The sequence below is a fragment of the Phyllobates terribilis genome, unplaced genomic scaffold (genome assembly GCF_046119375.1).
Source record: "Phyllobates terribilis strain yellow unplaced genomic scaffold, ASM4611937v1 Scaffold_9__5_contigs__length_417890890, whole genome shotgun sequence".
NCBI classification, from domain to species: domain Eukaryota; kingdom Metazoa; phylum Chordata; class Amphibia; order Anura; family Dendrobatidae; genus Phyllobates; species Phyllobates terribilis.
The window spans coordinates 279,306,658-279,333,348 of record NW_027362769.1 but is presented as its reverse complement, the minus strand read 5'-3'; the positions used below and the strand labels follow the sequence as shown (position 1 = coordinate 279,333,348).

At 44.6% G+C, this 26,691-nt stretch overlaps 1 protein-coding gene across 2 annotated transcripts in view; it reads left to right on the top strand.

Moving 5' to 3' along the window:
* Positions 1–1,184: 1,184 nt before the first annotated feature.
* The window catches only part of WIPI2 (WD repeat domain, phosphoinositide interacting 2), a 124,747-nt gene continuing 99,240 nt past the window's right edge, over positions 1,185–26,691 (top strand). Inside the window, exons 1-3 of one of the 2 annotated variants that reach the window (XM_073647825.1) lie at positions 1,185–1,409; positions 19,546–19,628; positions 20,674–20,843. In XM_073647825.1, the coding sequence (XP_073503926.1) occupies positions 1,321–1,409; positions 19,546–19,628; positions 20,674–20,843 (342 nt within the window). In that variant the 5' untranslated portion in view covers positions 1,185–1,320. The remainder of the gene's footprint in view (positions 1,410–19,545; positions 19,629–20,673; positions 20,844–26,691) is intronic. The other variant, XM_073647826.1, reaches the window with a different exon arrangement.

Sequence of the window (26,691 nt, the reverse complement as noted above, 5' to 3'; positions counted from 1 at the left end):
GACAGGAGCCCATACATTCTGCTGCCTCCAATAATATATACCTGACAGGAGCCCATACATTCTGCTGCCTCCATAATATATACCTGACAGGAGCCCATACATTCTGCTGCCCCCAATAATATATACCTGACAGGAGCCCATACATTCTGCTGCCTCCAATTATATATACCTGACAGGAGCCCATACATTCTCCTGCCTCCAATAATATATACCTGACAGGAGCCCATACATTCTGCTGCCTCCAATAATATATACCTGACAGGAGCCCATACATTCTGCTGCCCCCAATAATATATACCTGACAGGAGCCCATACATTCTGCTGCCCCCAATAATATATACCTGACAGGAGCCCATACATTCTGCTGCCCCCAATAATATATACCTGACAGGAGCCCATACATTCTGCTGCCTCCAATAATATATACCTGACAGGAGTCCATACATTCTGCTGCCCCCAATAATATATACCTGACAGGAGCCCATACATTCTGCTGCCTCCAATAATATATACCTGACAGGAGTCCATACATTCTGCTGCCCCCAATAATATATACCTGACAGGAGCCCATACATTCTGCTGCCCCCAATAATATATACCTGACAGGAGCCCATACATTCTGCTGCCCCCAATAATATATACCTGACAGGAGCCCATACATTCTGCTGCCCCCAATAATATATACCTGACAGGAGCCCATACATTCTGCTGCCCCCAATAATATATACCTGACAGGAGCCCATACATTCTGCTGCCCCCAATAATATATACCTGACAGGAGCCCATACATTCTGCTGCCTCCAATAATATATACCTGACAGGAGTCCATACATTCTCCTGCCTCCAATAATATATACCTGACAGGAGCCCATACATTCTGCTGCCCCCAATAATATATACCTGGTAGGAGCCCATACATTCTCCTGCTTCCAATAATATATACCTGACAGGAGCCCATACATTCTCCTGCCTCCAATAATATATACCTGACAGGAGCCCATACATTCTCCTGCCTCCAATAATATATACCTGGTAGGAGCCTATAGATGTTAGTGTCTTCACTAGTGAGCCAGCTAGAATGTATGGGCTGCAGTCAGGACCTGGAAGGAGCCCATATATTCTAGGTTTAGCCGTAAGCTCACGGTTACACGGCGCACGTGATATGACGTTTCTGTGCCCTTTGGAGACCTGCGCACTGGCGACTTCACAGTAGGTGTGCGCACGCGCATTACACTGCTATGTCCAGGCCGGTAAACAAGGAATGAGCGGGCGCACATTACTGAGCTTGCAGCTGCTTAGTGTCCTGTACGCGGTCTCACTATGAACCTGGCGAGGCAGATCGTGGAGACCGGAGCCACGCAGCTCCTGTTTGCGAATTTCAACCAAGATAACACGTACGTGGGTCCAATGTGAGCGCTGTTAGTACTTTGTTAGTTTTCTGTGCTCAGCCATAGACGTGTTGCTTCGTCGTGTCTGAGACGTGTGGCTCTTGGGCTCACCTGTGGGTTGCTGGTGGTTGTCTGTCTGGTTTGGTGGTTGCAGACATGTAGGGTGCACCTGGTATAGGTGGTGGGGGGAAGTGTGTGCTCAGCCTGAGCTGCTGTCTACATCATATATAGGCGTCACGCCACCTCGCGTCACTCCACCGGCCGCCTTTCCTGCCCGCCGGCCGCCCACCTTTCCCGCGCGCCGGCCGCCCACCTTTCCATGCATGTACACTAATGCCAGAAGCCTCACCAACAAAATTGAGGAATTAGAATTAATTTCATTGGAAAATAATTATGACATGGTGGGGATATCTGAGACATGGCTGGATGAGAGCCATGACTGGGCAGTTAATTTACATGGCTATAGTCTGGTCAGAAATAACCGTACAAACAAGCAAGAGGGGGGGGGGTGTATTTTTATGTAAAATCATCCTTAAAACCCATCTTGCGTGCGAATATATGTGAATCTAATGAAAATGTAGAGTCCCTGTGGGTGGAGATAAGGGGAGGGGGAAAAAGTAATAAATTACTGACAGGGGTTTGTTATAAGGCTGTGTGCCCACGATGCGTTTTTGAAGCATTTCCGCAGCGGCAAAAATGCTGCAAAAACGCATGGTAGAAGGCCTGCCATGTTCCCCAATGATAATCTGTATGTGCTGTGCACATGCTGCGGAAATTTCCGCTGCAGATAATCATTGCGGAAAAAAACGCAGCACTACCAATTATTTTGCGGAAGCGCGGCGTTTTCGCCGCCATTGACTTGCATTGAAACGCATGGAATCCGCATCACTGCTTATGTAGATGCGGAATCCAAGCGTTTCAATGTGCGGATGGTACCCAGGTCTAGAGGACAGGAGACTCCTCCGGACCCGGGTACCATAGAACCTGTAAAAAAAAAAAAGAATAAAATAAAAAATAAATATTTGATTTACCTTCTGATGGCCCCTGCTGCGCTCATCCTCCCTTGCCGGCAACTCGCCATGGACTGAAGAACCTGCGCTGACTTCATAGTCATGTGACCGCAGGTCCTTCAGTGTAGTGTACTGCGAGCTGCCGGCAAGCCAGGACGGAGCGAAGCAAGACTGCGGGGGCCATCAGAAGGTAAGTACTGTATAGATTTATTTTTTATTTTTTTTACCATTCTTTCGGTCACAGTATATAAATAAATGCCGTTTGGATGGATTTATATAGTGTTGTCAAGCACTTTCCAAGTGATGCTAAAATCGCTTGGAAAGCGCTTTACAACCCCCATGCGGAAATGCACGTGAAGAACGTTTCACATCCGCATGTCCCTGTCAGGAAAAACGCATGTACAATCCGCATGCTTTTTTTCTGCCAGGGAGATGCAGAAACGCTCAGGAAAAATCCGGAGCATTTCTGCATTGTGGGCACATAGCCTTAGGCTGTGTGCCCACGTAGCGTTTTTCAAGCGTATATGCTGCGGAATTTCCGCAGCGTAAACGCTTGAAAAACGCATGTATATCCGCACCCCATGGTCCCCAATGGCATTCCGCAATGTCAATGCCCATGCTGCGGATTTTTCCGCAGCATATATGCTGCGGTCAAAAATCCGCAGCATGTTCATTAATTTTGCGGAAGCGCAGCGGAATCAATGTGCGGATGGTACCCAAGTCTGGATGAGAGGAGACTCTCATCCAGACCTGGGTACCAAAGAACCTGTAAAAAAAAGAATAAAATAAAGTTTATACTTATCTTCCGATGTTTTCCCTCCGTCGCGCTGTTGTCTGAAGGACCTGCCACGTCATTGAGTCATGTGACCCACCACATGACTCAATGACGTCACCGCAGGTCCTGCACACAACAGCGTGAGCCGCTCAAGACTCCGGACGGGGCAGAGGATGCATCAGAAGGTGAGTATAAAGTTTATTTTTTTATTTTTTACCATTCTGAACAAGTTGTCAAGCACTTTTCCAAGTGATGCTTGGAGAAGTGCTTGATAACCCGCATGCGGAAATGCATGCAAAGACGCCCCACAAACGCTTCTACCTGGCGGGAAAACCGCATGTAATATCCGCATGCGATTTTTCCGCCAGGGAGAAGCGTAAAAAATATGCTTCAGGTCCGCAACGTGGGCACATAGCCTAAGGCTGTGTGCCCACGTAGCGTTTTTCAAGCGTATATGCTGCGGAATTTCCGCAGCGTAAACGCTTGAAAAACGCATGTATATCCGCACCCCATGGTCCCCAATGGCATTCCGCAATGTCAATGCCCATGCTGCGGTCAAAAATCCGCAGCATGTTCATTAATTTTGCGGAAGCGCAGCGGAATCAATGTGCGGATGGTACCCAAGTCTGGATGAGAGGAGACTCTCATCCAGACCTGGGTACCAAAGAACCTGTAAAAAAAAGAATAAAATAAAGTTTATACTTATCTTCCGATGTTTTCCCTCCGTCGCGCTGTTGTCTGAAGGACCTGCCACGTCATTGAGTCATGTGACCCACCACATGACTCAATGACGTCACCGCAGGTCCTGCACACAACAGCGTGAGCCGCTCAAGACTCCGGACGGGGCAGAGGATGCATCAGAAGGTGAGTATAAAGTTTATTTTTTTATTTTTTACCATTCTGAACAAGTTGTCAAGCACTTTTCCAAGTGATGCTTGGAGAAGTGCTTGATAACCCGCATGCGGAAATGCATGCAAAGACGCCCCACAAACGCTTCTACCTGGCGGGAAAACCGCATGTAATATCCGCATGCGATTTTTCCGCCAGGGAGAAGCGTAAAAAATATGCTTCAGGTCCGCAACGTGGGCACATAGCCTAAGTCTCCAAAAATAATGGAAGAGGGGAGAATATCCTCGTAAAGCAAATAGATGAAGCAGCGACTCAAGGAGAAGTCATTATTATGGGGGACTTTAACTACCCTGAAATACATTGGGAAACAGAAACCTGTAGATCAAGCAAAGGTAATAGCTTTTTGACAACTATGAGAGACAATTACCTTTCACAACTGGTTCAGGGCCCTACAAGAAGGGGGGCACTGCTAGACCTAGTATTAACCAACAGGCCAGACCGCATATCAAATATACGAGTTGGGGGTCACTTGGGTAATAGTGATTACAAAATAATAAGCTTTCATGTTTCCTTTAATAAGATGTGTAGTAGAGGGGTTACAAGGACACTAAACTTCAGGAAGGCAAATTTCCAACGGTTGAGAGATGATGTTAGTTAAATAAACTGGGACGATATCCTGAGACATAAAACTACACAAAGCAAAAGGGAGACATTTATTAGCATCCTGAATAGGACCTGTGCACAATATATACCCTATGGTAATAAACATGCTCGAAATAGGAGGAAACCACTATGGCTAAATAGAGCTGTAAGGGGCGCAATAAGGGACAAAAAGAAAGCATTTAGAGAATTAAAGCAAGTAGGTAGTGATGAGGCATTAAATAATTACAGAAAAATAAATAAATTATGTAAAAACCAAATCAAGGCAGCAAAGATTGAGACAAAGAGACTCATTGCGAGAGAAAGTAAAAATAATCCCAAAATCTTCTTTAACTACATAAATAGTAAAAAACTAAAGAATGATAGTGTTGGCCCCCTTAAAAATAGTCTGGGTGAAATGGTGGATGAGGAAAAAGCCAATATGCTAAATGATTTATTTTCAACAGTGTTTATACAAGAAAATCGCATGACAGAAAACATGATTAGTGACGACAAAAATTCTCCATTAAATGTCACTTGCTTAAGCCAGCAGGAAGTACGGCGGCATCTAAAAATCACTAAAGTTGACAAATCCCCGGGCCCGGATGGGATACACCCGCGAGTACTGCAGGAATTAAGTAACGTCATAGATAGACAATTATTTTTAATCTTTAAAGATTCCATAATAACAGGGTCTGTACCACAGGACTGGCGTATAGCAAATGTGGTGTCAATATTCAAAAAGGGGACAAAAACCGAACTTGGAAATTATAGGCTGGTAAGCTTAACCTCTACTGTGGGTAAAATCCTGGAGGGTTTCCTAAGAGACGCTATACTACAGTATCTGAAGAAGAATAACCTCATGACCCAATATCAACATGGGTTTACGAGGGACCGTTCCTGTAAAGACAAGCCCAGCCATAATGTAAAGACGAGTTACATGTTCAAATAAACAGATTGGGGGTAAAATACTGGTGATAGATTAATGAGGTTGTCCACTACTACTTGATCCTAAGGATAGGTCCTCAATCAAAAAGAAGTGGACAAACTCTTTAAATATAACTGCCACAGGTGCACGCAAGGGTTACCCCTTATTGTGGGTAGAAACCTCCTCAATAAGTGACATTGTCTACATGCATGGTTAATATAGTACTTTATTTACCTCTCTCCTGTGATAGTTAAAGGGGTTGTCTCATGTTCGTAAATTGTTAAAATTGCTAAATGCATGTTAACATAAGCAGCTCTCCAGTTTACTTTGCATTAAAAGTCTCAAGACTAGAAATACATGAAGCTGTCACGCTTGGGTCAGGAGACTTGCCTGCCAGTCCGTTCATTGCGGTCCCATCTCTCTGATTTGTACAGTCATCTGACTGAGCCCTAAAAGAACTTACCGTCCGGGCTTGCCCTGCTCCACTGTTCTCCCCTGTGCAGATTCCACTATTCTGTCAGAGAGGATGAACAGATCTGCAGCCGCCTACTGGCTGCCAGCAGTCAGCCGACATTGTCAGGAGGCCATTGCAGGACATCTCACTGAGAACACAGGAGATCAGTGTAGATTTCGGTTTTCTTCACGTTTTGCAGCTCTCTGGGGCAGTTACAGAGAGTTGTCCAGTATTTGCCAACTCCTTTAATTGTATTCTCTGTGAGCTACTATAAGTGGTTGTAAACCATTAATCTTCTACTTAACAACTCCTTGTTAGGCTATGTGCCCACGATGCAGAAATGAAGCAGAAAATTTCTGCAGCATTTCTGCATCTCCCTGGCAGAAAAAAACGCATGCAGATTGTGCATGCGTTTTTCCTGCAGAATACATGCGGATCCACATGCGGGTTCACATGCGTTTCCGCATGCAGATGACAAGCGCTTTCCAGGCGATAGCATCACTTGGAAAGTGCTTGACAACTAGGTCACACTGTATAAATCCATGCAAACAGCATGGATTTATACAGTGTGAACCGTAAAAATGAAAACAAATAAAGCTATACTCACCCCCGAGGCCCCGGCGTGGCTGCAGCGCTCGTTCCTGTCTGGTTCCCGGCTGCCGGCATATCGCGAGACAGAGCGGTGAAGGGCCTGCGGTCACATGACTGTGACGTCACCGAAGGTCCTTCAGCGCTGCTGGCATTCAGAGAGAAGACGCCGGACAGGTGAATATAAACTTTATTTGTTATTTTATTCTTTTTTTACAGGTACAATGGTACCCAGGTCTGGATGAGAGTCTCCTCTCCTCCAGAACTGGGTACCATCCGCACATAGAGACGCATAGAAGCCGCTTGTAAAAATGTACAGTCGCGGTTTCTATGCGTCTCAATGCAAGTCAATGGCGGGAGTTCCGCTGCACTTCCGCAAAATTAAATGACATGCTGCGGATTTTTGTACGTAGCATAAACGCTGCGGAAAAATCCGCAGCATGTGCATAGAACATGCGGAATCCCCTTGGGGACCATGGGGTGCGGATTACCTAGCGTTTCACAAGCGTTTATGCTGCGGAAATTCCGCAGCATAAACGCTTGAAAAACGCTACGTGGGCACACAGCCTTAAACTGTGCATCATAAAGTACAAACAAATCTACTTCCCAGACTGTCAGCGGTCATCCAATCGCAGCATCCTGTCTTCTGTTGGTTACCTGATATTGTTACCACATTACTGCTGCAGCCAGTCAGTGATGATTGGCTGCAGACTGTTAGTACTTCATTATAGAGGAAGTCTGCCCCTGAGCCCAGTCATTAAACCTGCACTGACAGCACTGCATGTGATTTGTGTATATAAATACTGTCCTATAATGCTCACATATTGATATAGACTGTTCATTCATACAGTCCAGTCTGTTATTAAAATCTTTATTTTTTGTCCCATAAATTTCTAATTGGGCATTTCACTACTGTTTAGTCTTTTTCTATCCTGCACTGTTTGGGTGTTTTAAATATTCTTAATACAAATATATTAGTAAATTGGATATATTAATATTTTTACAAATTTAGTTTTTTTCCATTCAAAGGAACAAACTCTTTAACGCATACCCACAAGGATGGAGCGGGCACAGAAGCAGGAGGCAGTCACATACAGCTGGGCTCCTACTTAGATGCCAGGGTCAATGGTGACCCTGACAGAGAAATCTCTCACCCCATCACCCTCCACTCTGTGATCATAGGCTGGCAATCTGCTGCCTTGACAGTTGGATGCTTAACAATGGCCTCCAGCCGTGGCAAGTGCTAAGGTATAATAGGCCTTTCTAAAGAGACGGATAGGATGCTTGTGAGTATAACATCAACTGCACTACATAAGGTGGGACTGATTAAATATTGTAAACTATTGTACCGGGTTTTTTTTGAGAGAAACTGACATCACAGTTAATAATAAATATCTTTACTTTGGAAAACAAAACATAAAAAAAACATATTTGGTATCCAGTCCACAATGGTCTGTTTTAGGAAACTATTTTATAAAACGTGCATGGTGTCAACTATGAAAAAAATAGAAAATGACAAAACTTACTTTTGTGTTTTATCACAAAACCCCCAAAATACCTAAACACATACCAATAAAAAAGTTAAGAAGATATGGCTCTCCTACCACGCCAATAAAAATAAATGAAACATTTAAAAAAAGGAAATTTTTGTGCAAAAGATGGGAAACATCAAAAAAACGATGTAAATGTAACATCGCAGAAATCATAAGTCCTGGCGGAATAATGGTAACATTTTAACCCCTTTTCTGATGTACATAATAGTACATCACAGCTTGGGTTCCTGTGTATGGAACAGGAGCTGAGCCTACACTATACCTGGAAGAATTCCGCCTGTTTATCATAGCTGACATCTTCCTGTGAGAGCAGCGGCCAGAGTGCGTTCCAATCGCTGCTGTTTAAAGGAAACCTGTCACATGAAAAGAATGCTGTAAGGCTGCGTGCCCACTATGCGTTTTTCAAGCGCTTTTTGCTGCGGAATTTCTGCAGCGAAAACGCTTAAAAAATGCTTGGTAATACGTGCCCCATGGTCACCAATGATAATCCCCATGTACTATGCACATGCTGCGGAAATTTCCGCTGCTGATTATCATTGCGGAAAAATACGCAGCATGTCCTTTAATTTTGCGGACGCGCAGCGTAATTGCCGCCATTGACTTGCATTGAAACGCATAATATCCGTGTCAGCACATTTGCACACACGGATATTAAGCGATTCTATGTGTGGATGGTACCTGGGTTTGGAGAAGAGGCGACTCTCCTCCAGACTCGGGTACCATAGAACCTGTTAAAAAAAGAATGTAAAATAAAAAATAAAGATTATACTTACCTTCCGATGGCCCCCGGTCTCCTCAGTGATGCGTCCGGTCTGTTGTATGGGTCGCTGTGGTGTGAGGACCTACCATGACGTCATTTAGTCATGTGACAGGTCACGCGACTTCTGACGTCAGCGGTCGCGTGACCTGTCACATGACTCAATGACGTCATTGCAGGTCCTTTCACACCACCGCGACCCATACAACAGACCAGACGGAGCTGAGAAATTACCGGGGGCCATCGGAAGGTAAGTATACTCTTTATTTTTTACAACTTTTATTCTTTTTTTTTTTTTTTAACTATTACTTGGTCACACTATATAAATCCATGCTGGTTGCATGGATTTATATAGGTAAATATTCCTCATCCTGGTATGCATGGCACCCCTCATCCCCATCCTGGTATGCATGGCACCCCTCATCCCCATCCTGGTATGCATGGCACCCCTCATCCCCATCCTGGTATGCATGGCACCCCTCATCCCCATCCTGGTATGCATGGCACCCCTCATCCCCATCCTGGTATGCATGGCACCCCTCATCCCCATCCTGGTATGCATGGCACCCCTCATCCCCATCCTGGTATGCATGGCACCCCTCATCCCCATCCTGGTATGCATGGCACCCCTCATCCCCATCCTGGTATGCATGGCACCCCTCATCCCCATCCTGGTATGCATGGCACCCCTCATCCCCATCCTGGTATGCATGGCACTCCTCATCCCCATCCTGGTATGCATGGCACTCCTCATCCCCATCCTGGTATGCATGGCACCCCTCATCCCCATCCTGGTATGCATGGCACCCCTCATCCCCATCCTGGTATGCATGGCACCCCTCATCCCCATCCTGGTATGCATGGCACCCCTCATCCCCATCCTGGTATGCATGGCACCCCTCATCCCCATCCTGGTATGCATGGCACCCCTCATCCCCATCCTGGTATGCATGGCACCCCTCATCCCCATCCTGGTATGCATGGCACCCCTCATTCCCCATCCTGGTATGCATGGCACCCCTCATTCCCCATCCTGGTATGCATGGCACCCCTCATTCCCCATCCTGGTATGCATGGCACCCCTCATTCCCCATCCTGGTATGCATGGCACCCCTCATTCCCCATCCTGGTATGCATGGCACCCCTCATTCCCCATCCTGGTATGCATGGCACCCCTCATTCCCATCCTGGTATGCATGGCACCCCTCATTCCCATCCTGGTATGCATGGCACCCCTCATTCCCATCCTGGTATGCATGGCACCCCTCATTCCCATCCTGGTATGCATGGCACCCCTCATTCCCATCCTGGTATGCATGGCACCCCTCATTCCCATCCTGGTATGCATGGCACCCCTCATTCCCATCCTGGTATGCATGGCACCCCTCATTCCCATCCTGGTATGCATGGCACCCCTCATTCCCATCCTGGTATGCATGGCACCCCTCATTCCCATCCTGGTATGCATGGCACCCCTCATTCCCATCCTGGTATGCATGGCACCCCTCATTCCCATCCTGGTATGCATGGCACCCCTCATTCCCATCCTGGTATGCATGGCACCCCTCATTCCCATCCTGGTATGCATGGCACCCCTCATTCCCATCCTGGTATGCATGGCACCCCTCATTCCCATCCTGGTATGCATGGCACCCCTCATTCCCATCCTGGTATGCATGGCACCCCTCATTCCCATCCTGGTATGCATGGCACCCCTCATTCCCATCCTGGTATGCATGGCACCCCTCATTCCCATCCTGGTATGCATGGCACCCCTCATTCCCATCCTGGTATGCATGGCACCCCTCATTCCCATCCTGGTATGCATGGCACCCCTCATTCCCATCCTGGTATGCATGGCACCCCTCATTCCCATCCTGGTATGCATGGCACCCCTCATTCCCATCCTGGTATGCATGGCACCCCTCATTCCCATCCTGGTATGCATGGCACCCCTCATTCCCATCCTGGTATGCATGGCACCCCTCATTCCCATCCTGGTATGCATGGCACCCCTCATTCCCATCCTGGTATGCATGGCACCCCTCATTCCCATCCTGGTATGCATGGCACCCCTCATTCCCATCCTGGTATGCATGGCACCCCTCATTCCCATCCTGGTATGCATGGCACCCCTCATTCCCATCCTGGTATGCATGGCACCCCTCATTCCCATCCTGGTATGCATGGCACCCCTCATTCCCATCCTGGTATGCATGGCACCCCTCATTCCCATCCTGGTATGCATGGCACCCCTCATTCCCATCCTGGTATGCATGGCACCCCTCATTCCCATCCTGGTATGCATGGCACCCCTCATTCCCATCCTGGTATGCATGGCACCCCTCATTCCCATCCTGGTATGCATGGCACCCCTCATTCCCATCCTGGTATGCATGGCACCCCTCATTCCCATCCTGGTATGCATGGCACCCCTCATTCCCATCCTGGTATGCATGGCACCCCTCATTCCCATCCTGGTATGCATGGCACCCCTCATTCCCATCCTGGTATGCATGGCACCCCTCATTCCCATCCTGGTATGCATGGCACCCCTCATTCCCATCCTGGTATGCATGGCACCCCTCATTCCCATCCTGGTATGCATGGCACCCCTCATTCCCATCCTGGTATGCATGGCACCCCTCATTCCCATCCTGGTATGCATGGCACCCCTCATTCCCATCCTGGTATGCATGGCACCCCTCATTCCCATCCTGGTATGCATGGCACCCCTCATTCCCATCCTGGTATGCATGGCACCCCTCATTCCCATCCTGGTATGCATGGCACCCCTCATTCCCATCCTGGTATGCATGGCACCCCTCATTCCCATCCTGGTATGCATGGCACCCCTCATTCCCATCCTGGTATGCATGGCACCCCTCATTCCCATCCTGGTATGCATGGCACCCCTCATTCCCATCCTGGTATGCATGGCACCCCTCATTCCCATCCTGGTATGCATGGCACCCCTCATTCCCATCCTGGTATGCATGGCACCCCTCATTCCCATCCTGGTATGCATGGCACCCCTCATTCCCATCCTGGTATGCATGGCACCCCTCATTCCCATCCTGGTATGCATGGCACCCCTCATTCCCATCCTGGTATGCATGGCACCCCTCATTCCCATCCTGGTATGCATGGCACCCCTCATTCCCATCCTGGTATGCATGGCACCCCTCATTCCCATCCTGGTATGCATGGCACCCCTCATTCCCATCCTGGTATGCATGGCACCCCTCATTCCCATCCTGGTATGCATGGCACCCCTCATTCCCATCCTGGTATGCATGGCACCCCTCATTCCCATCCTGGTATGCATGGCACCCCTCATTCCCATCCTGGTATGCATGGCACCCCTCATTCCCATCCTGGTATGCATGGCACCCCTCATTCCCATCCTGGTATGCATGGCACCCCTCATTCCCATCCTGGTATGCATGGCACCCCTCATTCCCATCCTGGTATGCATGGCACCCCTCATTCCCATCCTGGTATGCATGGCACCCCTCATTCCCATCCTGGTATGCATGGCACCCCTCATTCCCATCCTGGTATGCATGGCACCCCTCATTCCCATCCTGGTATGCATGGCACCCCTCATTCCCATCCTGGTATGCATGGCACCCCTCATTCCCATCCTGGTATGCATGGCACCCCTCATTCCCATCCTGGTATGCATGGCACCCCTCATTCCCATCCTGGTATGCATGGCACCCCTCATTCCCATCCTGGTATGCATGGCACCCCTCATTCCCATCCTGGTATGCATGGCACCCCTCATTCCCATCCTGGTATGCATGGCACCCCTCATTCCCATCCTGGTATGCATGGCACCCCTCATTCCCATCCTGGTATGCATGGCACCCCTCATTCCCATCCTGGTATGCATGGCACCCCTCATTCCCATCCTGGTATGCATGGCACCCCTCATTCCCATCCTGGTATGCATGGCACCCCTCATTCCCATCCTGGTATGCATGGCACCCCTCATTCCCATCCTGGTATGCATGGCACCCCTCATTCCCATCCTGGTATGCATGGCACCCCTCATCCTCATCCTGGTATGCATGGCACCCCTCATCCCCATCCTGGTATGCATGGCACCCCAATCCCTCATCCTGGTGTGCATGGCACCCCTCATCCTGGTGTGCATGGCACCCCTTGATCCCCATCCTGGTATGCTAGGCCCCCCTCATTCTGGTATGCATGGCACCCTTCATCCCTCTTCCTGGTATACATGGCACCCCTTATCCCCTATCCTGGTATGCATGGCACCCCCTGATTTCCATCCTGGTATGCAAGGCACCCCTCCATCCTGGTATGCTTGGCACCCTTTGATCCCTGTAACGCTGCACACACAAAAATATACAATTATACTCACCTCCTCTCTCCTCCAGCGCTGCATCCCGCTCTGCTGCCAACACTCTCACTGTGTGAGCCGTGCATGGTGTTGCTGCCATGCGCCCTCACACAGTGTGAGATGCTGTGCCGGAATAGTCACTGCTCCACGTGCCAGAACTGTGTGCGTGAGGAGCAGTGACTATTCACTATCCTTAATATCACGCACACTGTAGCAGCAGCGTGGGGAGCAGTGAATATTCATTTTCTTTTCAGTGGGCACAGCGTAGTCTGCAGCAGGCGGCTGCTGCCTCCTGTGCCCCGCTCATCCCCCTCTGCCACTCCCCCCACATCCCCACCACCCACAGCCATAGGTATATAGTACGGGGCACAGTTCGGACTATAAGATACACCCCCCACTTCCCTCCAAAGTTTTGGCGAAAAAAGTGTGTCTTATAGTCCGAAAAAAAATTTAATTATTCTTTCTTCACTACCCAATGGTATAAAATTCTGTGAGGCACATGTCGTGTCAATATGATCACTTCACCCTTAGATGAATTAATTGGGGGTATAGCTTGTAAAATGGAGTCACCTATGGAGGGGTGGCGCTATTCTGGAACCTTAGGAGTTCTGCGAATGTGACATGACACCCTCAAACCATTCTAACAAAATCTGAACCCCAATATGGTGCTTCTTCACTTCTGAGCTTTGCAATATGCCTCAAAAGTTGTTTTCGACCACATATGGGGTATTGGCGTACTCGGGAGAAGTTGCATGACAAATTGTACCATTCACTCGCTCCTATTATCCCTTTTGAAAATTTAAAACTTAAAGCTAAAGCAACATTTTATGCAATTCTGTGAATCATCTGAGGGTTAAAAATGCTCACTACACCCCTAGATGAATTCCTCAAGAGGTGTAATTTCTAAAATGGGAACACTTGTGGAGACTTGTGCTGTTTTGGCATGTCATGGACTTTTCAAATGTGACATTGCATCTGCAATATATTGTAGACAAAATTGCTGACATCGTTTTGTGAGGATCCGTTTTTGGGCTCAAAAACGGATCCTCACAAAGAATGAGCATGTCAGTTTGTGCGGCGTTTTTCTAATCTGCTTTAGCTATTGAAAACATTATCTATGAGCTCAAAAACTTTCAGGTGATGCGGTTTTTTAAAAAGCTGATCTGCTTTTGCAGCTGAAAAACATATCCTCAAAAAACGCAGCAAAAACGCTGTGTGTGAATGTAGCCTTAGATCAGGAATAGAACAGCCATTTATAGGACATTTCATAACTTTCCCAAATTCCTATGAAAAAATATTCAGCACATTCTGCATTGAACTAGTGGACCCAATTTATTATATATTTTCGGAGTCGGTCCATTTTATACCGACTCCTACCCCACCAAAATGAGCACCGACTCTGACTCCACAGCCCTGGTCACGTGGGGGATTTCCACTGTTTAGGCACATCGGGCTGTGTAAATGCGACATGACGTCCACTATCTATTTCTGACAATTTTGCTGTCCAAAAGTCTAATGGCGCTCCTTCCCTTTCGAGCTCTGCGGTGTGCCTAAACAGTGGTTTTCCTCCACATAGGGGAATAGGTTTAGTCAGGAGAAATTGTACAGTCAAAATTCTGATATTTTCACAAATAAATGCAAAAAGTATCTACCTAAATTTACCGCTAGCATAAAGTTAAATGTGTCATGAAACAGCAGTCTCAGAATCAGTGGGATCCGTTGAAGCGTTCCAGAGTTAGTACCACATAAAGTAACACTGGTTAGAATTGTAATATTTGGCCTGGTCAGGAAGGTGAAAACAGGCTCGGGTTATAAAGGGACTCTGTAAGCACAGAATTATTCTTCAAACTAAATCCCGTCTCATTGTGCACCATGATGTGGCTAATCACTTAAATACACTTCCCTGCCTCTTGTTTTCCCTCATTCTCCACTTTCTTTTCTTTGACAGCTCTGACTTCATAGAGCTAGAGAACGGAAGAGATAGATGGAAGACAAGCAGATGGGACGGAGTATTTAAATGATTGGGTGCACCGAGCTCCTTTAATTGTTTAGAACAGTTATTCTGTGCTGACAGTCCCTTTAAACTGTAATTATGGGGTTAATCTGCAGGTTTATAGTGTTTAACCCCTTCATGATCGGAGCGGTTTCAGTTTTTGTGTTTTCGTTTTTTGCTCCCCTTGTTCCCAGAGCCATAACTTTTATTTTTCAGTCAATATGGCCGTGTGAGGGCTTATTTTTTTGCGGGACGAGTTGTACTTTTGAACGACATCACTGATTTTACCATATCGTGTACTGGAAAACAGGGAACAAATTCCAAGTGCGGTGAAATTGCAAAACAAGTACAATTCCACAGTTGCTTTTTTTTTTTTTTCTACCACGTTCAGTGAATGCTAAAACTGACCTGCCATTATTATTCTCCAGGTCATTACGAGTTCATAGACACCAAACATTTGTAGGTTTTTTTATTTAAATGGTGAAAAAAAAAATCCAAAGTTTGCTAAACAAACAAAAAAATGGTGCCATTTTCCGAGACTCCATTTTTCGGGATCTGGGGCCGGGTGATGGCTTATTTTTTGTGAGCCGAGTTGAAGTTTTTATTGATACCATTTTGGGGTAGATCCAATGTTTTGATCGCTCGTCATTGCATTTTATTGCAATATTACAGCGGCCAATAAAATTTAATTCTGGCGTTTATAATTTTTTATTTTTACAAACATTTTTTTTTGCTTGCTTCAAAAGTCTCCATGGGAGACTAGAAGCAGCAATTACTTGATCGGCTCTGCTACATACAGGTGATGAACAGATCGCCTGTATGCAGCAGCTGTGCTCACTTGCTATGAGCACCGACCACTGGGCTGCGCTCCTAGCAATCTGGCCTTGACAACCACAGGAGTCTGCTGCAGACCCTGCGTTATCATTCTAACCCATCGGTGACCCTCGATCACGTGACGGGGTCACCGATGGGCGGGGTAAGTGACGCGCTTCCGGCGCGGCGCTGTTAAATGCCGCTGTCAGAGATTGACAGCGGCATTTAACTAGTTAACAGCGGCTGTTGCGGGCACATGTCAGATGTATAAATCAGCTGACATGTGCCCGGTTCAGTGCAGGCTCAGCACCTGAGCCCGCGCTGAAGCGGGGGTTCCGACGTGATGCGTACTATTACATACCACGTCAGAAAGGGGTTAAAGACGGGCAGCCACCGCACTGAAAGCCCAGCTTCTATGAGTAAATGAACTACATTCTTCCCAGCCGCCTCCAACTTTCAGCCATAGATGAGCGACCGGTGCAGTTACCTTCATAAGTCACGTGCTTAGTGAAAGGAAGTCCACCTGTGTGCAATCTAACGGTCACATGGTCTGTTAGTATATACACACCTTCTCTGAAAGGCCCCAGAGGCTGCAACACCATTAAGCAAGAGGCACCACTAACCAAACAATACCATGAAGACCATAGAAATCTCCAAGCAAGTCTGGGACAAGGTTGTTAAGTACAAGTCAGTGTAGGGTCATAAAAAATATGTACAAGTGCTTCTCACTAAATTAGAATATCATCAAAAAGTTAATTTATTTAAGTTCTTCAATACAAAAAGTGAAACTCATATATTATGTAGAGTCATTACAAACAGAGTGATCTATTTCAAGTGTTTGTTTCTGTTAATGTTGATGATTATGGCTTACAACCAACGAAAACACAAGTCATTATCTCAGTAAATTAGAATACTTTATAACACCAGCTTGAAAAATGTTTTTAAAATCTGAAATGTTGTCCTACTGACATGTTTGTTCAGTAAATGCACTCAATACTTGGTCAGGCTCCTTTTGCATCAATTACTGCATCAATGCGGCGTGGCATGGAGGCGATCAGCCTGTGGCACTGCTGAGGTGTTATGGAAGCCCAGGTTGCTTTGATAGCAGCCGTCAGCTCGTCTGCATTGTTGGGTCTGGTGTCTCTCATCTTCCTCTTGACAATACCTATGGGGTTAAGGTCAGGCGAGTTTGCTGGCCGATCAAGCACAGTGATGCTGTTGTTTTTAAGCCAGGTATTGGTACTTTTGGCAGTGTGGACAGGTGCCAAGTCCTGCTGGAGAATGAAATTTCCATCTCCAAAAAACTTGTTGACAGAGGGAAGCATGAATTTCTCTATAATTATCTGGTAGATGGCTGCGCTGACTTTGGTATTGATAAAACACAGTGGACCTACACCAGCAGATGACATGGCTCCCCAAACGATCACTGATTGTGGAGACTTCACACTAGACCTCAAGCAGCTTGGATCGTGGCCTCTCCACTCTTCCTCCAGACTCTGGGACCTTGATTTCCAAATGAAATGCAAAATTTACTTTCATCTGAAAATAACACCTTGGACCACCGATCAACAGTCCAGGTCATTTTCTCCTTGGCCCAGGTAAGACTCTTCTGGCGTTGTCTATTGGTCATGAGTGGCTTGACACAAGGAATCTGACACTTGTAGCCCATGTCCTGGATACGTCTGTGTGTGGTGGCTCTTGAAGCAATGACTCCAGCAGCAGTCCACTCCTTGTGAATCTCCCCCACATTTTTGGATGGCCTTTTCTTAACAATCCTTTCAAGGCTGCGGTTATTCCAGTTACTTGTGTACCTTTTTCTACCACTCTTTTTCCTTCCACTAAACTTTCCATTAATATGCTTGGATACAGCACTCTGTGAACAGCCAGCTTCTTTAGCAATGACCTTTTGTGGCTTACTCTCCTTGTGGGAGTGTGTCAATGACTGCCTTCTGAACATCTGTCAAGTCAGCCGTCTTCATCATGATTGTGGAGCCTACTGAAGCAGACCGAGGGACCTTTTTAAACGCCTAAGAAGCCTTTGCAGGTGTTTTGTTAATTATTCTAATTCACTGAGAAAATGACTTTTGTGTTTTTATTGGCTGTAAGCCAAGAAATAAACACTTGAAATAGATCATTCTGTTTATAATGACTCTATATGAGTTTCACTTTTTGCATTGAAGAACTGAAATAAATAAAATTTTTGATGATCTTCTAATTTTGTGAGAAGCACCTGTATATATCCTAATCTCTGATGATCCAGCGGAGCACTATCAAATCCATTATCATCAAATGGAAAGAACATGGTACCACAACAAACCTGCCAAGAGAGGGCCGCCAACCAAAACTCTCAGCCTGGAAAGGAGGGCGTTAATCAGAGAGGCAGTACAGAGATCAAAGGTAATCAGAGACTCGAGTTTCTGTCCATACTACCACAATAAGCTGTACACTCCATAGAGGTGGCCTTTATTTAATAGTGGTCAGAAAAAAGTCTTTACTTACGCACAAAAATTGTAAGTCTAGTTTTGAGTTTGCCAAAAGACATGTGGGAGACTTCCCAATCTATGGAGGAAGGTGCTGTGGTCAGATGGGACCAAAATTGAACTTTTTGGCCACCAAAGTATATGCTATGCCTGGCACCAAACCAACGAAGCTCATCACCACAGTGAAACATGTTTGAGGCAGCATCATGCTGTGGGGATGTTTTTCGACAGCAGGGACAGGGAAAATTGTCTTGAGTCGAGGGGAAGATGGATGGTACGAAATACAGGGATATTCTGGAGCTAATCCAAAGCGACTTGTAGCTGTAATTACTGCAAAAGGAGACTAAAGTACTCACTTTAGGAGGGTGAATAGTTATGCACACTGAAGTTTTCAGTTATTTTGTCCTATTTGTTGTTTGCTTCACAATAAAAAGAAAAGCAAATGTTCACAGTTGTAGGCATGTTCTTTACATGAACTGATACAAATCCTCAAAAAAAACCTGTGAAATGCCAGGTTGTGAGGTAGCAAAACACAAAAAATGCCAAGGGGGTTTATACTTTTGCAAGCCCGTGTGTGTGTGTGTGTGTGTGTAAGAGATAGATATATATATATATATCTATCTATCTCTTACACACACACACACACACATGGGCTTGCATATATCTATCTATCTATATCTCTCGTGAATACTCCCATTGCTTACCTGTGCTACGTTTCAAGGCTCCCCGGATGGTGGCCATTATGTAATCAGTAGTCATCAATATGGTAGCGTCATGTGGGTAATCATTTGACCTCTTCCACAGTTCTGTCCTCTTTTGAGGCAGGCACTGAATGCATTACTCACATGACTGGTTCCATTAGTGCTATGAATGTGAACAGAATATGGCCTAAAAAAATAAAATTGATTATTTTACTTTGTTCCCAATAATTTTTCTTCTTTTCTTACAGATCCTTAGCAGTCGGTATCAAATCTGGGTATAAGTTCTTTTCTTTGCCTTCTGTGGATAAGTTGGAACAAATATATGAGTGCAGTAAGTTTGCCTTCATTTATAAAAATGTGAACAATCTGATAATCTAATCTCTTGTTTTGCATATGTTTTATAATTATTTTTTTTGCCAAAAAATATAACCATTTTTTTTTTTTAAACTGTCAATTTTTTTTTCTTTTAAAGCTAAGCTTAGTCTAATTAATCTTAAAATAATGGGAAAAAAACAAGCAAAGCACTATAATTGCCTCCTGACAGTCTCTGTAGCCTGGCCTTCAGCAGTAAAACGTTGTCACATAAGATTGCTGCAGTTGTCATGTGTTAATATAACACAATGCCTTTTGAAATTATTTGAACCTGTCGTAATAGTAATAAAAACAATTCACCAAGTTGATCAGTCCATGCCATGCAACACTCAAGACATAGAGTAACAGTAGTATAATTCTCCTTATCCAGGGGTATAGATCTGCAATGTTTCAGCTTCCACAGAAGTCTTTGTCAACAATGCGGCTTGTTGGTACGCTGAAGCCAGGGGAGCCTGAGAACAGAAATGGACTAGTGTGAGGGGGATAATCATTACTTTATCTTCTGCACAAGAGAAGCAACATATTGAACCGCACACAGGCTGGATGCAGGATGGGCTTTTCACTGTTGGCTTAAGTATGCATCAGGATCTCTTAGCCCAAGCTCTGTATCACTCTGTTTTTCCAAGCTTATGGATGTTGCAGGGAGATGTAGGAGTTACCAATTACTGGTGTTACTCTTCCTGACGTTGACTCTGTCTGCCGTGTGAGTTGTGCTCTCGCTGCTAGGGGATTCAGTTCATGCCGTAGTAGTGCTGCTTGCACAGCAGATCACTGACCCGGCACATCACGTGGGCAGGGCACAATTTGATTTTTCTATTTTGAAAAAGAATTATGCAGACTGTCAATCAATTTGATTAATCACCCAGCCTACTTTAAAGGCTAATTCATATGAATGTCAATGTTATAATTGACGCACACGAGCATTTTGATGTTGCTTACAAGCAAGTGAATATACACTTAAGAATTCGTGTTAACAAAATTATATTTTTGTCTTGTCTCTGCAGCCGACACAGAAGATGTTTGCATTGTGGAACGGCTCTTCTCCAGTAGCCTTGTGGCTATTGTCAGCCTCAAAGCACCTCGAAAATTAAAAGTATGTCATTTTAAAAAAGGAACAGAGATTTGCAACTACAGTTATTCTAACACAATTTTGGCAGTAAAATTAAACAGACAGGTGAGTATAGAGTGCTAAATATTATTGAAACAGTTTGTTTTAAACCCTTCGAGATGCAGCCATTTGCTTAAAATGTATTTTTTAACCCCTCCACAGGGTTAATGCATTGCATTTACCAGTGATCAAAGTAATAAAAGTTAAAGTCCCATAGAGGGATGAAGTGAAAAAGAAAAAGTTACAAAAATATATAAAAAAATATATCACAAAATATATATATTACACCAACTAATACTTATATTTATGTAAGAAGAAAAAAAAAAGTACACACAAGTGGTATTGCCCCATCCAGAACAACCCAATCTATAAGTCTGTCATGCTATTTAACCCATTCAGTGAACACCGTAGAAAAAATAAAGAACAAAACGTGGCAAAGAAATGCTTTTTCATCATACTGCTAAAATAAAGTAGAATAAAACGCGATCAAAAAGTTGTATGTAAATAAAAATAGTATCCCCGAAAACTTCATCTTGTCTTGCAAGAAACAAGCCGCCGTACAGCTCCATCAGCAAAGAAATAAAAAAGTTCTAGCTCTCAGATTACAGCGATGCAAAAATAATTATTTTTTCTATAAAATAGTTTGTGTGTAAAAGCCAAAAACATTAAAAAAAAAGTTATAAATGTGGTATCGCTGTAATCTTACTGACCCATAGAATATAGACTTATCACTTTTGTCACACGGTGAACGGTATAAAATCCCCCCCCCCCCCCAATAAAAAAAAACAATTCCTGAATTGCTGGTTTTTGTTCATTCTGTCTCCCAAAAATCGGGGTAGAAAGAGATCAAAAAGTATCATGTTGACTGAAAACTGTGCCAATAAAAACGTCAACTCTTCCCGCAAAAAGCAAACCCTCACATGAATCTGTCGGCAGAAATATAGAAACATTATAGCTCTCAAAATAGGGCAATGCAAAAACTTATTTTTTCAAAACAGCGTCTTTTAGTGTGTGACAGCAGGCAAGCATAAAAAACTATATAAATCTGGTATCGCTGTAATCGCACCGACCCGAAGAATAAAGTCGTCTAATCACTTATACCGGACGAGGAACAGTGTAAAAAATAAATAAAAGCAATTCTTGACCTGCTGTTGATTTGTTCGTTCTGCCTCTCAAAGATCGCATTAAGGCTTGGCGCACATTTATCCTGCACTTAATGCTTACACCTCGGTTTCCGTGTAAATCTCTGAAGTACATGAGATTCCCTGTAATGAAGCAGATGGAGGCACTGTGGATGCCTTCTGTCCTATGATTTGGTGGTATCCCTCTTTTTAAGGGTGCATAAAAGCCCGGTTGACCACAGTTTTGTGCGCCTCTGAAAAGGACTCTGAAAAGAGTAAAGTGTCAGTCTTTGCTGACGACACCAACCTACCATATGTAGGATATTAACCTTTTTGTGACGTGAGATGTATCTATACGTCCCAGCGGTCTGGACCTTAATGACCAGGTACGTATAGACACATCTCAAGGATCGCGCGCGCACTGATTCTGGCAGCTGACACCCGGCACTTGGTGGCAGGAGCAGTGTCCGCACTTTAACCCCCTAAGTGCTGCGATAGCAGCATTTAGCGAGTGAGCAGAGGGACAAAAGCCCCTCTGCTCTTGGATCGGAGACCCTGCAACGTCACAATCGTTGCCACGGTGACCCGATGTCATCTGAATCACCAGTCACTAGCAAGGTAGGTAGATCATGCGCACTGCATGATCTAACTATCTTGTGTCTGCAGGGCTGACAGCTATAAGGTATAGCAGAGCTCCTGCACTGCTATGCCTTATAGCAGCGATCAGACTGCAGAAAGTGAAAATCTCATAATGGAACAAATTAATAGAAAAAAAAAAGTTGGAAGTTTTTTTTTTTTTTAAAAAAATCACGAAATAAATTATAATGACATATATGTATACATATACATACATACATACATACATACATACATACATACATACATACATACACACACTATACCCATAAATAAATATTATTATGAAGAAAGACAATAAAAGTACACATATTTGGTATCGCCGCATCCGGAATGACCTGACCTATAAAACTGTCCCACTAGTTAACCCCTTTAGTAAACACAGTAAAAAATAAAAAACGAAGCAAAAAACAATCAGTCTTTATCATCACACCGCCAAACAAAAAGGGGAATAAAACGTGATCAAAGACGAATGTAAATAAAAATTGTACAGCTGAAAACGTCATCTTGTCCCGCAAAAAACAAGCCACCATTCAGCTCCATCAGCCGAAAAATAAAGTTATTATAGTTCTGAGTAAATTGATGCAAAAAAATTTCTCTTTTTATATAAAATAGATTGTGTAAAAGCACCAAAGCATAAAAAACTATATAAATGTAGTATCACTGTAAACATACTGACCCGAAGAATAAAGCTGCCTGATCAATTTTACCACAGGCGGAACGGCATAAACCCACCCCCCCACCCCCCCAAAAAAAAACTATTCCTGAATTGATGGTTTTACTTTATTCTGCCTCCCAAAAATCGGAATAGAAAGTGATCAAAAAATGTCAGGTGCCTGAAAATGGTACCAAAAAAAAGTCAACTTGTCTCGCATAAAACAAGCCCTCACATGACTCGGTCTGCTGAAATATGGAAAAATTATAGTTCTCAAAATAAAAAAAGCATTTTTTAGTGTGTGACAGCAGCCAAACATAAAAACCCGATATAAATCTGGTATCGCTGTAATCGCACTGACCCGGAGAATAAAGTCATCTAATCACTTAAACCACACAAGGAACGGTGTAAAAAATAAATAAAACCATTTCACCTGCTGCTGATTTGTTCATTCTGCTTCCCAGAGATCGCAGTAAGGCACATTTATCCTGGGCTCTGCGCTGAACGCCTACAACTGGGTTTCCGTGTAAATCTTTGAAATATGTGATTCAGACAGAACCCCCAGCGGAAGATTCCCTGTAATGAGGCAGATGGAGGCACCATGGACGCCATCTGGCCTGCGATCCCACGGTGTCTACTTTTTATTAGGAGTTCATAAAAGTGCCGTCGGTCACAGTTTTGTGAACCTCTGAAAAAAAAAGGACACTGCTAAACAGAGGCCAGACGGAATCCAGAATAACTCTGCTGCCTCATTATAGTGAATGGATCCCTCTGAGGTTTTATCTGAATTGCGTCACTCGGAGATTTAAATGGAAATCCCGATATCAGTGCTCAGCATCGGACACAGGATAAATGGGAACATTTTACATTACATTTTGAATCATAACAAAGCTTTGACTCTGTCCACAAAAAAAAGCAAATCTTCACTCAGGTCCGTCATCTGTTAACGGAAATATAGGGGGCTTCCACGTTACTTAGTAGCACAAAGGCTCTGGAAAAGCGAAATGGCCCTTGCCCCCCAAAAGAAATTCAGCAAATTCTATGCTCTCAAATACAAATCCCCACCTCCCTTCTGAGCCTCAGTGTGCCTAAACCGCAGTTAGCATCCACATGTTTGGCATTTCTGTAGCGATGAGAGTCGGCCTAGTTTACGGGTGCATGTCTCCAGAAGCACGAGTTGGGCACAACGTATTGGTCACTACAACGGCAGTTTGCAATTTTCACTCCGCAGCATCCACTGCTACTTGTTTCTGGAAAACACCCATGGAGTTAAAAAGTTAAATCCTCACCACACCTGTAGATAAATTCCTAAAGGGGTATAATTTCCAAAATAGGGTCACTTGAGGGGGGATTCTGCTCTTCTAGCACTTAGGGTCTATGTATATGGAGTCTGCAAACTATTCTAGGAAAATCTGCGCTCCAGGAGGCAAATAGCACTCCGTCCCTCCCGCGTCTCACCGTGTGGCTAAGCAGTAGTGTACAGCCACATATGGGGTATTTCTACATTCAGCAAAAATTGTGTGATACATTTTGATCCCATTTTTAACCAATTCCCAGTGGGAAATTTAAAATCTGGGGCTCAAACAAAACTTTGGTGGTAAAGATGTAATTATTCTTTCTTCACCGCCCATTGGTGTAAAATTCTATGAGGCACATGTGGTGTCAACAATGCTCACTGCGTCCCTAGATGAATTCATTGAGAGGTGTAGTTTGTAAAATGGAGTCTCTTATGGGGGATTCTGCTGTTCTGGCACCTTAGGGGCTTTGCCAGTGTGACATGGCACCATCAAACCAGCCCAGCAAAATCTGAACTCCAATATCAGGGCTGTGGAGTCGGAGTCGATGTCCATTTTGGTGGAATCGGTATAAAATGGACTGACTCTGACTCTTAAAATATATAATACATTGGGTACAGTAGTTCAATGCAGTTTGTGGGGAATATTTTTTCATAAGAATTTGGGAAAGTTATGAAATGTCCTATAAATGTCTGTCCTATTCCTGATCTAAGGATCTAGACTTTTAGCTGAGATAAATCTGTGCTACAGTAAATATATCACTTAAACATGAGCCATGTAAGAGGGAGGCGGAGTCGCTGTCATGGAAATTGAGGAGGCGGAGGTTTGGCTTACCGACTCCACAGCCCTGTCCAATATGGCGCTTCTTCCCTTCCGAGCTTTGCACTGTGCCTCAAAGTAGTTTTTCAACCACATATGGGGTATCTTAGGAAAAATTGCATGACAAATTTTGGGGTACATTTTCTCCAGCTATCCTTGTGAAAATTAAATTATTGGGGGCTAAAACAACATTTTTGTGGGAATATATATATATTTTTTTCATTTTTACAGATCCATATTGTAAAATTCTGTGAAACACTTGTGGGTTCAAGGTGCTCACCACACATATAAATAAATTTCTTGAGGGGTATAGTTTCCAAAATGGGGTCACTTGGTCACTTGTGCCTAAACAGTGGAAACCCCTCACATCAGGGGCTTTCCAAATGCGATATGACACCCGCAGACCATTCCATCAAAGTCTGCGCTCCAAAATGTCACTCCTTCCTTTCTGAGCCCTGCCGTGCGCACAAACAATAGTTTTCCTCCACATATGGGGTATCTGTGTGCTCAAGAGAAATTGCAAAACAAATTTTGGGGTCCATTTTCTCCTGTTACCCCTTTGAAAATAAAAAATTTGGGGCTAAAAAACAGTTTTGTGGGAAAAATCAGTTTTTTTTTTTTATTTTCCTGGCTCCACATTTTAAACTTCTGTGAAGCACTTGGGGGTTCAAAGTACTCACCATACATCTAGGTAAGTTCCTTGAGGGGTCTAATTTCCAAAATACTGTCACTTGTCGGGATTTTCCACTGTTTAGGCACATCAGGGGCGACATGGTTGACATGGCGTCCGCTAATTATTCAAGCAAATTTTACATTCAAAAAGTCAAATGGCTCTTATTCCCTTCCGAGCCCTGCCGTGCACCCAAACAGTGGTTTTCCGCCACATATGGGGTATAGGCTTATTCAGGAGAAATTGCACAACAAACTGCATGGTGAAATTTCTCCTGTTACCGTTATGAAAATGCAAAATTTGGGGCTGAAAAATATTTTTTTGTGGGAAAAATGTGAAAATGTTATTTTTACGGCTCAATGTTATAAACTTCTGTGAACTACCTGGGGGATTCAAGGAGCTCACCACACATCTAGATAAGTTCCCAGAGGGGTCTAGTTTCCAAAATGGTGCCACTTGTGGGGGGGTTTCCACTGTTTAGGCACATCATGGTCTCCTCAAACGCGACATGGCATCCGCTAATTATTCAAGCAAATTTTACATTCAAAAAGTAAAATGGCGCTCCTTCCCTTCAGAGCCATGCCATGCTCTCAAACAGTGGTTTTCGCCCGTATATGGGATATCGGCATGCTCAGGAGCAATTGCACAACACATTTTGGGGTAAATTTTTACCTGTTACCCTTGCAAAAATAAGAAAAATTTGGGTCTAAAGTTAAAT